Below are 13,531 nucleotides of genomic sequence, written 5' to 3' on the forward strand. Positions count from 1 at the left end.
TCATGTGCCTGTTGCCCATCTGTATGTCTTCTTTGAAGAAATGTCTATTCGAGTCCTTTGCCCATTTTTAAATTGGGCTGTTTCTCTTTTTGTTACACAAATAGGAATTGAATCTTAAAGATATGCCAAGAAAAGTATATCCCTGGGTTATGATAAACTAGCAGAGTGGAATGAACAGCCCAAGAAGGTCCTTAACTATTGTGGAAATCAAACAGGTGGTGCTGAACAAGCATACAAAATGGCATCAGACAGGAGGGGGAGAAAAATAGAGTACTCTCAGATGATCCTTAAAAGGGCTGGCACGCTTGTATGCTTGGTTTAAGAACAGTGCTCTATCCAACTTGCCATTACACACATTCTCTTCTTCCTTTTGGTTTCTTCTCTCCTCCTTTCTTCAACGCTGCCCCTTACTGTTTCCATTAAGGACTGCTGTAAGCAACTTTTTTATTTTCACAGGACCCCCAGACACCCTAAGATTAATCTTACAACTTTGTTTAAAACTCTGATACACAGAAATTCTGGTTTATCTATAATCTTTAAAACTAATTTTAAATAAATAAAATGTTTATTTTAAATAAATATTAATTTTAAGAAGTTATACATAAACACAATCAAATCTTTTTTTCTCATATTAACAGTAATGGAGAAAAACTGCACCATCAACCCCAAAGCAAAATACCCTAAAGATATTAATTATTATGCACAGTTCAGAGAACTGAAGGTTATGTTAATACTCTCATAGTTCTAATACATACAAGTATGGAACTATATCCAAACTATCAATTTTTTAAAATCTAAAACAAAAAAAGTAACTTTGTAAAAAAATTCTTACATTCTGTTCTGCCAGTGAATAAACAAGCTGTGGAAGAATATCACCCTTCACAACTGCTTCTGCTAGGTCATCATTATAATTAGCCAGTCTCCCAAGAGCCAAAGCTGCAGTCTGTTGAATTGTTGGGACCACATCCAGAAGAAGAGGCCTCAGCAAAGACATTACACCTGAGTTAAATTATGAATGAACAGAAATCAGCAAAATAATGAAAAAGCAAACACACAATTCAGTGTCTACAGAGAAAAGAAAATTAAGGGAAAAAATAAAAATTAAAAACAAAAGACAGTTGCCGTTGAGCCAACTCTAACTCACGGTGACCCCATGTATGTCAAAGCAGAACTGTACCCCAACTGTACCCCACAGGGTCTTCAATAGCTGATTTTTCAAAATTAGATCATTAGGCCTTTCTTCCAAGGCACCTCTGAGTAGACTCAAACTTCCAACTTTTCAGTTAACAGCCAAGCGTGTTACACCCCCCAGGGGCTCCCTGTATTCACTAAAAATGGGATAACTGGAAGCATCTATCTGGCCAAGACATTGACTGCTATAACCTGTAATTAACAAAGATGCAGTATTGCATGGAAATAACAAATGCTCTGCAGGTAGAGAAGAATTCAAATCCTTGATTCAGCATGTATTAAGTTATGTGACATGATAGTGTTATCACGAGAAATGCAGAAAAGGTTGTAAAGCTTATAGTATAGTGCCTACCACATGGCTAGTGTTCAAAAAAAAAAAAAAAAAAAGCTAGGTTTTTATCTCAGCCTTTGCAAATCCTATATTTCAAGGTTCAGTTCAGGTCCTATCTTTTTTTTTTTTTATAATTTTTTTTGTGCTTTAAGTGAAAGTTTACAAATCAAGTCTGTCTCTCACACAAAAACCCATATACACCTTGCAACACACTCCCAATTACTCTCCCCCTAATGAGACAGGCTGCTCTCTCTCTCCACTCTCTCTTTTTGTGTCCATTTCGCCAGCTTCTAACCCCCTCCACTCTCTCATCTCCCTTCCAGGCAGGAGATGCCAATATAGTTGCAAGTGTCCACCTGATCAAAGAAGTTCACTCCTCATCAGCATCCCTCTTCAACCCACTGTCCAGTCCAATCCATATCTGAAGAGTTGGCTTTGGGAATGGTTCCCATCCTGGGCCAACAGAAGGTCTGGGGGCCATGACCACCGGGGTCCTTCTAGTCTCAGTCAGACCATTAAGTCTGGTCTTATAAGAATTTGGGGTCTGCATTCCACTGCTCTCCTGCTCCCTAAGGGGTTCTCTGTTGTGTTCCCTGTCAGGGCAGTCATCGGTTGTAGCTCGGCACCACCTAGTTCTTCTGGTCTCAGGATGATGTAGTATCTGGCTCATGTGGCCCTTTCTGTCTCTTGGGCTCATAATCACCTTGTGTCCTTGATGTTCTTCATTTTCCACTGATCCAGGTAGGCTGAAACCAACTGATGCATCTTAGATGGCTGCTTGCTAGCGTTTAAGACCCCAGACGCCACTCTTCAAAGTGGGATGCAGAATGTTTTCTTAATAGATTTTATTACGCCAATTGGCTTAGATGTCCCCTGAAACCATGGTCCCCAGACCCCTGCCCCTGCTACGCTGGCCTTCGAAGCATTCAGTTTATTCAGGAAACTGCTCTGCTTTTGGTTTAGTCCAATTGTGCTGACCTCCCCCGTATTGTGAACTGTCTTTCCCTTCACCTAAAGTAGTTCTTATTTATTATCTACTTAGTGAATGCCCCTCTCTCACCCTCCCTCCCCCCTCTCGTAACCACAAAAGAATGTGTTCTCCTCAGTTTATACTATTTCTCAAGTTCTTATAATAGTGGTCTTATACAATATTTGTCCTTTTGCAACTGACTAATTTCACTCAGCATAATGTCTTCCACGTTCCTCCATGTTATGAAATGTTTCACAGATTCCTCACTGTTCTTTATCGATCCATAGTATTCCATTCTGTGGATATACCATAATTTATTTATCCATTCATCCGTTGATGGGCACCTTGGTTGCTTCCATCTTTTTGCTATTGTAAACAGTGCTGCAATAAACATGGGTGTGCATATATCTGTTCGTGTAAAGGCTCTTATCTCTCTAGGATATATTCTGAGGAGTGGGATTGCTGAAGTGTATGGTGGTTCTATTTCTAGCTTTTTAAGGAAGCACCAAATCAATTTCCAAAGTGGTTGTACCATTTTACATTCCCACCAGCAGTGTATAAGTGTTCCCAACCTTTCACAGCCTCTCCAACATTTACTATTTTGTGTTTTTTGGATTAATGCCAGCCTTGTTGGAGTGAGATGAAATCTCATTGTAGCTTTGATTTGCATTTCTCTAATGGCTAATGATCGTGAACATTTCCTTATACATCTGTTAGCTACCTGAATGTCTTCTTTAGTGAAGTCTCTATTCATATCTTTTGCCCATTGTTTAATTGGGTTATTTGTCTTTTTGTAGTTGAGTTTTTGCAGTATCATGTAGATTTTAGAGATCAGGCACTGATCAGAAATGTCATAGCTAAAAACTTTTTCTCAGTCTGTAGGTAGTCTTTTCACTCTTCTGGTGGAGTCTTTGGATGAGCATAGGTGTTTGATTTTTAAGAGCTCCCAGTTATCTAGTTTTTCTTCTGCACTCTTTATAATGTTTTATATACTGTTTATGCCATGTACTAGGGCTCCTAACGTTGTCCCTATTTTTTCTTCCATGATCTTTACCATTTTAGATTTTATATTTAGGTCTTTGATACATTTTGAGTTAGCTTTTGGGCATGGAGTGAGGTATGGGTCTTATTTCATTTTTTTGCAGATGGATATCCAGTTATGCCAGCACCATTTGTTAAAAAGACTGTGTTTTCCCCATTTCACTGTTTTGGAGCCTTTGTCAAATATCAGCTGCTCATATGTGGATGGATTTATGTCTGGATTCTCAATTCTGTTCCATTGGTCCATGTATCTGTTGTTGTACCAGTACCAGGCTGTTTTGACTACTGTGGCGGTATAATAGGTTCTCAAATCATGTAAAGTAAGGCCTCCCACTTTGTTCTTCTTTTTCTGTAACACCTTATTTATCCGGGGCCTCTTTCCCTTCCATATGAAGCTGGTGATTTGTTTCTCCATCTCATTAAAGAATGTCATTGGGATTTGGACCAGAATTGCATTAAATGTATAGATCGCTTTTGGTAGAATAGACATTTTCACAATGTTAAGCCTTCCTATCAGGTTCTATCTTCTTAATGAAGTCTTCCCCAGTGACTTCAGTTTGGTCTTTCCTTTGATTGCAACTATAATTACAGTTTATTACAGAAATTTTAATAGGATCTATATCAGCAAAGGAGCTAAGAAAGCCATTTGGCTAGAGTATCACATTCATGTAAGCTGCAAATACAGACATTATCTCCAAATAAATGAGTTCCTTGAGATAATGACGTATATCTTACTACTAGCTCTCAAATATTCATCTCAGAGCTGAATAGACAGTAGGTGCATCACCACCACCACAGCCTTCAGTATGGATCACACCTCAACAAAAACAAAAATCCTCACAACTGAACCAATAAGCAACATCATGATAAACAGAGAACAGACTGAAGTTGTCAAGGATTTCATTTTGCTTGGATCCACAATCAACACCCATGGAAGCAACAACCAGGAAATGAAAAGACGTATTGCACTGGGCAAATCTCCTGCGAAAGACCTTTAAAGACTTTAAAGTTTGAAAAGCAAAGATGTCACCTCAAAGACTAAGGTGCGCCCAACCCAAGCCATGGTATTTTCAATCACATCATACGCACGCAAAAGCTGGACAACAAATAAGGAAGACTGAAGAAGAACTGACGCCTTTGAATTGTGTTGGCGAAGAATATTGGATATACATTGACTGTCAAAAGAATGAAAAAATCTGTCTGGGAAGAAGTACAAACAGAATGCTCCTTAGAAGCAAGGACAGAGAGACTACATCTTACCTACTTTGGGCATGTTATCAGGATGGATCAGTCCCTAGAGAAGGACATCATGCTCGCTAATGCAGAGGGTCAGGGAAAAAGAGGAAGACCCTCAACGAGATGGACTGGCACAGTGGCTGCAGCAATGGGCTCAAGCATAGCAATGACTGTGAGCATGGTACAAGACCGGGCAGTGTTTCATTCTGTGGTACATAGGGTCACCATGAGTCAGAACCGAGTCGACGGCACCGAACAACAATAACAACAACACATCATCATCATAACAGCAACAATAATTAAAGTAGCTTATATTTATTATACCAAGAATTTTTCTAGGAATTTTTTAAAAATATTAATTCATTTAACCCTCATAGCAAACCTATGAAGTAGGCCCTGTTATCTCTGTTTTACAGATAAAGAAATTGAGGCTGAAAAAGGTAAATTGTTAAACAACTAGTAAATAGTGCAGCCAGGTAGTAATGTAGACATTCTTTATTGACAATTGTTAAATAATGTGTACTGAAACATTGGTGAGGTGGAGAAAGGAAGACAAATAATAATTACATTTTGGTCATTTCAATGAATACTCCAACTATTTATACTAGCTTTGCCTTACTATAAAATCTGCAAGATAGTGGACTGCTACTTCTGTTTTACTGATGGCGTTTTAGCCTAAGGTTACAAGCAAGGTAACAACAGAAACTGAACTGGAACAAAATATTCTTGACTTTCTAAACTTACTTTACACCAGGCTATTCAACTTGAATAAGGAACCCTCGTGGCACAGTGATTAAGCGCTTGGCTGCTAACATAAAGGTCAGCGGTTCAAACTCACCAGCCCCTCCACGGAAGAAAGATGTGGCAGTCTGATTCCGTAAAGATTTACAGCCCTAGAAACCCTATGGAGCAGTTGTACTCTGTCTTACAGAATCACTATGAGTTGGAATTGACTTGATGGCAACAGGTTTGGTATTCAACTTGATGTTGTTACATCTTTTCTTTAAAAACAAACGCCGGTGATACATAAAAACAAATATTACCAATGTCCTTTTATAAATGTTATATCCAGAAATGTTTAAAATAGAATAAAAAGAAAACATTTACATTTAAGATTAGATCAAAATAAGATAAACAGCATTACCAAATAACACAAGCAGGAAACAATGATGCTTATCACAGATCATTTAATGATGTGAGCTGTGGCTTTCATACCTTCCGATTTCAATTAGTCTTTATAACATTTTTATGTCTAAGTTAGCTTGGTTAGATCATCTTACATAAGGCCACAGTTGCAAGTCTGAAACCCAATCAGGCTGCTTAATTAACTTTGCTCAGTTTTACAGGCAAGTAGCACTCATGCTTAGGTCCCAGCCTAAACAATTGTGTGGATAGTTCATGTTAAACCAATTAACATGTCTATGTTTGTGCGTTTATTTATATTATTATCTGCACTTTTTTAACATGGATAATTTCAATTTTAATATGGATAAGTATCTCACAACAAAAAGTTCAAACCACAGAATAAGGTATTAGAATGACGACTGCCAAATGCTCCAAAACCAACCAAACCAAACCCACTGCCGTCAAGTCGATTCCGACTCATAACGACCCTATGAGCCAAATGTTAAGACAGGTTATTTCTGGAAAGTTGGATTTAAAACAATTTGATCTCTTCTTTGTAGTTTGCTTTGGTAGTTGATATTTTTTATAATGAATATGTATAATATTAAGTAAAACAGTAGTCATTACTCTAAAAGCAAAGCCGAATTTGTTAACATACCTAAAGTTTCATAATAAATGCATTAAGCCAAAAAAACATAAAGTGTAAGTATGCTTAAGGTAGTTGAAAAAGAATCACAATTATTTCATGTTTGTTATTTTTTTCCTGATCTTTTTGGGTTTTTTTGTTCCTCACTTGACATATTTATGTGAAGGCAGTAGCTTATTATCTTTTGAAATATAACTGGGAAATCAATCCACACCGGGCTATTCAATGAGATATTTTCAGTTAGATTCCAAGAACTGTGAACCTTTACTTAAGAATTGGAACAATGGATTAATCTATCTGGATATATAATATTTAATTATATTATTATTAGCTACATTATTTAGCTAATCTACCAAAAATGTCCCAATTTTGGAAGATTTCCATTTACAATTTTAGCAGTAAAATATTTTGGCCCCTGGCTCTCTCCCAAAAAGGTACTTCACTTGTTTATATACTCAAAGGTGTTTTCTGCTTTATATACTTCCCGCTTCATTTTTCTATGGCATTTGGCCCATGAAATATAAGGCCAGTAAAATCACTCACAATTTCTTTTCCTTCTACTCCAGTACCCAACACCAAAGCTAGGCTTCTGCGTGGATGTGCCTGCACTAACATACTTTTCCTATATTCCTTAGTTCAAATAATATCACAATGAGAATTCTGGAACATTTAAAAATCTCTAACCCTATAAAAGTAAAAGCTAAAGTGTCAATTTGAAATATCTTTGTTTGAATAAAGTCATTTTCATTGGAGAACAAAATAAATTATCATAAATACTGCCCCAAATTCCTATTTCTTGAATTGCCACTTAATGCTTCATAATCATCAGTTCCCAGCTGTTTCTCTTTCATTAAAGAGACATGTTTTTACCTCTTACACAGATTAGCCATGGAGACTTTGCTATTCAATTATAGGCTTGTCCTAAAAATACGGAGCCCTGCTGGTGCGGTGGTTAAAGCAATTGACAGCTAACCAAAAGGTTGGCTGTTCACCACCAGTGGCTCCAAGGGAGAAAGGTGTGGCAGTCTGCTTCCATAGAGATTTATAGCCTTGGAAACCCTGTGGAGTCACTATGAGTTGGAATCGACTCGATGGCAGTAGTTTGGTTTGGTCCTAAAAATACACATAAAAATCCAAGAGGACATGAAAGAGAAAAAGAAGGGGAAGAAGCATACATAACATATAAAACAAAATTTTCCCTACCTGCCTGCCCATTAGGAATCCAGAGATCCATGGTGAGTGAATGCCCAAATAGTTAGAGTCCATAAATTACAGCAGTTTGAATAGCTACTACAGTATCCAACAAACAAGGCCACTAGTGAGGAGTGATGACCTTATTGAGCTCTCCACTAAAGGACCCAGCATGTACTATCTAATACTATACCCAATATTAAAAATAATTAATATATTATTCCCTAATACCTAGAAAAAGGAGCCCTGGTGGCACAACGGTTAAGCACTCAGCTGCTAAATGAAATGTCAGCAGTTTGAACCCACTAGCCTTCTCTGTGGGAGAAAAATGTAGCAATCTGTTTCCATAAAGATTATAGCCTTACATAAACAGTATACGAAACATTACCAACAATGCAGAAGAGAAACTAGATAACTGGGAGCTCCTAAAAATCAAACACCTATGCTCATCCAAAGACTTCACCAAAAGAGTAAAAAGGTTACCTACAGGCTGGGAAAAAGTTTTTAGCTATGACATTTCCAATCAGAGTCTGATCTCCAAAATCTACATGATACTGCAAAAACTCAACTACAAAAAGACAAACAACCCAATTAAAAAATGGGCAAAAGATATGAATACAGACTTCACTAAAGAAGACATTCAGGTAGCTAACAGATACATAAGGAAATGCTCACGATCATTAGCCATTAGAGAAATGCAAATCAAAACTACAATGAGATTTCATCTCACTCCAACAAGGCTGGCATTAATGCAAAAAACACAAAATAATAAATGTTGGAGAGGTTGTAGAGACATTGGAACACTTATACACTGCTGGTGGGAATGTAAAATGGTACAACCACTTTGGAAATCGATTTGGTGCTTCCTTAAAAAGCTAGAAATAGAACTACCATACGATCCAGCAATCCCACTCCTTGCAATATATCCTAGAGAAATAAGAGCCTGTACACAAACAGATATATGCACACCCATGTTCACTGCAGCACTTTTTACAATAGTAAAAAGATGGAAGCAGCCAAGGTGCCCATCAACGGATGAATGGATAAATAAATTATGGTGTATTCACACAATGGAATACTATGCATCACTAAAGAACAGTGATTAAACCATGAATCATTTCATAACATGGAGAAATATGGAAGACATTATGCTGAGTGAAATTAGTCAGCTGCAAATGGACAAATATTGTATAAGACCACTATTAAAAGAACTCGAGAAATAGTTTAAACAGAGGAGAAAATATTCTTTGATGGTTACGAGAGGTGGGAGAGAGGGAAGGAAGGAGAGGGGTTTTCACTAATTAGATAGTAGTTAAGAACTATTATAGGTGAACCAAAACCAAACCAAACCCAGTGCCGTCGAGTCGATTCCGACTCATAGCGACCCCATAGGACAGAGCAGAACTGCCCCATAGAGTTTCCAAGGAGCACCTGGCGGATTTGAACTGCCGACCCTTTGGTTAACAGCCATAGCACTTAACCACTACACCACCAGGGTTTCCATTATAGGTGAAGGGAAAGACAATAGGCAATACAGGAAAGGTCAGCACAACTGGATTAAACCAAAAGCAAAGTGGTTTCCTGAATAAACTAAACGCTTTGAAGGCCAGCGTGGCAGAGGCGGGGGGTTGGAAACCATGGTTGCAGGCGACACCTAACTCAATTGGCATAATAAAATCTATTAAAAAATCATTCTGCATCCCACTTTGGAGTGTGGTGTCTGGGGTCTTAAATGCTAGCAAGTGGCCATCTAAGATGCATCAATTGGTCTCAACCTACCTGGAACAAAGGAGAATGAAGAACAACAAAGACACAAGGTAATTATGAGCCCAAGAGACAGAAAGGGCCACATAAACCAGAGACTACATCAGCCCGAGACCAGAAGAACAGCTATAACCAATGACTGCCCTGACAGGGAACACAACAGAGAACCCCTGAGGGAGCAGGAGAGCAGTGGGATGCAGACCTCAAATTCTCATAAAAAGACCAGACTTAATGGTCTGACTGAGACTAGAAGGACCCCAGTGGTCATGGTCCCAGACCTTCTGTTAGCCCAAGAAAGGAACCATTCCCAAAGCCAACTTTCCAGACAGGAATTGGACTGGACAATGGGATAGAAAATGATACTGGTGAAGAATGAGCTTCTTGGATCAAGTAGACACATAAGACTATGTTGGCATCTCCTGTCCGGAGGGGAGATGAGAGGGCAGAGGGGGTTAGAAGCTGGCCCAATGGACACGAAAAGAGAAAGCAGAGGGAAAGAGGGTGCTGTCTCATTAGGGGGAGAGCAATTAGGAGTATATAGCAAGGTGTATATAAATTTTTGTATGAGAGACTGACTTGATTTATAAACTTTCACTTAAAGCACAATAAAAATTAAAAAAAAAAAAAAGAAAAGATTATAGCCTTAGAAACCCTATCAGTTCTACCCTGTCCTATAGTTTGCTATGTATGACTCAGAATCAACTCAATGGCAATGGGTTTGCTGAGTTCAGAATACCTAGAAAACAATTAACTCTTTCTATAAAAGCTGATTAAAAGATGTGAAATATTTTGAAATTTGACTTAAAGGATAAATCTTTATGATGTCCTCCTCCCTAGCTTATAGCTTTGAGTTCCTTTTCTATTTTTCTTATTCCAGTGCCATATTAGAGACATTGCTTCTAATACTTACAGTGTAATTCAATTACATGAAAAAATAAATAATCTTGCTAATACTGTCCATAGTCATTCATTCAAAAAACAGATCAGGGTTTTACCAAGTGGCAAGCAACAGGAATACATGCATTAAGGCAGCTCTAATTCTCAAGAAACTAATAATCTAGAAGAAAAAACAAAAAAAATAATCTAGCAGAGGAGATTAGAAAATAGCCACAACTCTTTCCTTTAATTCCTTATACAATGTAGGCCAAATTACTTTTTGCATGCCATTGGCATATATAAATCACCAGGAAGAAAAATGTAAAACATTCACAATAGAAAAAAATTCATTCATTTTCATATTACCAAAACCAAACCCATTGCCATCGAGTCAATTTCAACTCATAGTGACCCTATAGAACAAAGCAGAACTGCCCCATAGGGTTTCCAAGGCTGTAATCTTTATAGAAGCAGACTACTGTATCTTTCTCCTGAAGAGCAGACTGGTGGGTTTGAACAACCGACCTTTTGGTTAGCAGCTAATTGCTTTAACCACTGCACCACCACAGCTCCTTATTCTCATATTACATGTATATAATTTATTACCTCTATCTACTGTGTTTTATACAGATACTTAACATCTCAACTTTGTTCCTTCAGAAACAAGTACTACAAGCTGGGACTCTATCCATCTGAGTCATAGGAAAGACTTCTAGTTGCCAGTTACCTCTTAACTTGTTTTTTTTTAACTCTTAAAGTGATTTCTACTACATGATGTTATGGAATGAAATAACAAATACTATAGAATAATTCATCCACCATTCATTCCAAAAATATCTATTCAGACTATACAACGTATATCCATGTTGTGGCAACATAACTGGACTTCGTGTCTGTTTATGGCTGAGTAATATTCCCTAATATATAGATACCACATTTTGTTGATTCATTCATCTGTAGAGGGAAAGAGGAAGTCATTGTTCAGGGAACACTAAGTTTCTGATAAGGGTGATAGAAAAATTTGGCAACACTGGTGATGGTGTACAACATAATGAATGTAATTAATGTCACTGAATTGCACACATAAAAAATGTTGAAATAGCAAATATTTTGTTATACATATTTTTACCACAATAAAAAAGTAGACAGAGGGCCTGAATAGATATTTCTCCAAAGAAGATATACAAAATGGAGAATAAGCACATGAAACAATGCTCAACATCATCAGTCATTAGGGAAATGCAAATTAAAACCACAATGAGATACCCATTCATACCCACTAGGATGACTATTGTAAAAATGTATATATTTAAAAATGAAAAAAGAAACAGAAGATGACAAGTATTGTCAAGGGTGTAGAGAAACTGGAGCTCTTATGCACTGCTAGTGGGAATGCAAGATGGTACAGATGCTGTAGAAAACAGTTTGGCAGTTCCTCAGGAAGTTAAACATGGAATTATCATAAAAAAAAAAAAAATACCACCCAGCAATTCCACCCCTACGTATATACCCCAAAAGCTTGAAAGCAAGGACTCAGATACTTGTACACCAGTGTTCATTGCAGTATTATTCACAATAGCCAAAAGGCAGAATCAACCCAAGAGTCCGTCTACAGACAGCTGGGCAAACAAAATGCGGCATATATACAATGGAATAAAATGAAGTTCTGATACATGCTACAATATGGATGAATCTTGAAAACATTATGCTAAGTGAAATAAGTTAGACACAAAAAGACAAATATTGTATGATCCCACTTATATGGAACATCTAGAATAGGCAAGTGCGTGGAGTCAAGTAATCTAGAGCTTCCCATGGCCTGAGGAGGAGGGGAAATGGTGAGTTATTGCATAATGGGTACTGTGCTTCTGTTTAGGGTCATAATGTTGTGAATGTAATTAGTCACTGACTTGTACACTCGAAAATGGTTAAAATGGTAAATTTTATGTCATACATATTTTACCACAATAATTTTTTTTTTTTAAAGACTATACCAGTTTTGAAAATACAATGGTCCTTGATCTCAAGGAGCTTATAAAGGGGTGCGAGAGAAACAATAGCAACATACTACCATGTGTGCAACTTCCAAAAAAGTCAGGGGGTGCTCTACAGACACACAACACAGCATTTAATTTGGGCTTTGAGGGAGAAAAAGAAGACAACCCCAGGAAGTAACATCTAAGTTGAGATCTGAAGATTCTCAAGCAGATAGCCTGCTGACAAAACTAAAGGGAATGGAGATGGAAAGGACTGGGGAGTATTCCAACCAGAAAAAAGTATAAATGACACTCAGAAACAAAAAGAACTTGATATGCTGATGAAACTAAGAATGCAACAGGACTATAGTCTATATGACTATATAGAGAGGAGGCTGAAGAAAGAAGGCTAAGAGATAAACAGTGACAAAAATCCTAAAGGATCTAATAAGCTATCTTAAGTTTTTTGAACATTATCTGAACATTAGCTTCAGTGGAGTGACAGGATCAAATTCGTACTTTGTAAAGAAGGATCACTCTGAGTACACTGGAGAGAAAGGGTGAAAACGGACAAGATGGGAACCAGGAAGACCACTTAGGAAGCTATTGTAGGAACTAAGGCCAGAATAGCAATGGCAAAGTGAAAGGTCTAAGGAGGTATTTAGGAGACAAACTGATTATTGTGAAGAAGAGGGAGGAAATCTGTGATACTTCAAAGTTTCTGGGGTTGGATAAGGGATGTTAATTAAAGTGTGTTAAAGCTGCTGTGGTAAATTCAGGATGGCCTCAAATGTAAAGTAGAATGGGTGGAGTCACAAGAGATAAAGCTGGAGAGGTTGGTCTGGACCAGGTCAAATTTGGCTCTAGGCTAAATTAAGAATTTGTAAGTTTAAGTGAAATGGGAAGCCATTTAGGAGCTTTCTGTTTCCCCCACTTATTCTCAGGGAACTAAATAAATTCAGTTGAAGCCATATATGTATGGCTGGGCAGGTTTTGCATTGCATAAATCCAGGATGTGCCATTCATACAAACTGTGATGTAGATGGCACCCCTGAAGTTGTACAACACATAGCAACCATCCTTGATATAGCATGTTACATGGTTCTCTAAGTTGTTTGATGCGAATAAATTTCTTATTTTCTCAATAAGTAATAATCATCTCTAAGAGCAGAACTTGTATTTTA

At 37.6% G+C, this 13,531-nt stretch overlaps 1 protein-coding gene across 2 annotated transcripts in view; it reads right to left on the bottom strand.

Annotated features, from left to right (window-relative positions):
- Positions 1-13,531, bottom strand: part of SPAG6 (sperm associated antigen 6) — a 67,819-nt gene that overhangs the window by 44,542 nt on the left and 9,746 nt on the right. For both annotated transcript variants that reach the window (XM_049881852.1, XM_049881851.1), the window contains one exon: positions 833-999. In XM_049881852.1, coding sequence (XP_049737809.1) covers positions 833-999 — 167 coding nt within the window. The remainder of the gene's footprint in view (positions 1-832; positions 1,000-13,531) is intronic.

The sequence above is a fragment of the Elephas maximus genome, chromosome 4 (assembly GCF_024166365.1).
Source record: "Elephas maximus indicus isolate mEleMax1 chromosome 4, mEleMax1 primary haplotype, whole genome shotgun sequence".
Lineage (NCBI taxonomy): Eukaryota > Metazoa > Chordata > Mammalia > Proboscidea > Elephantidae > Elephas > Elephas maximus.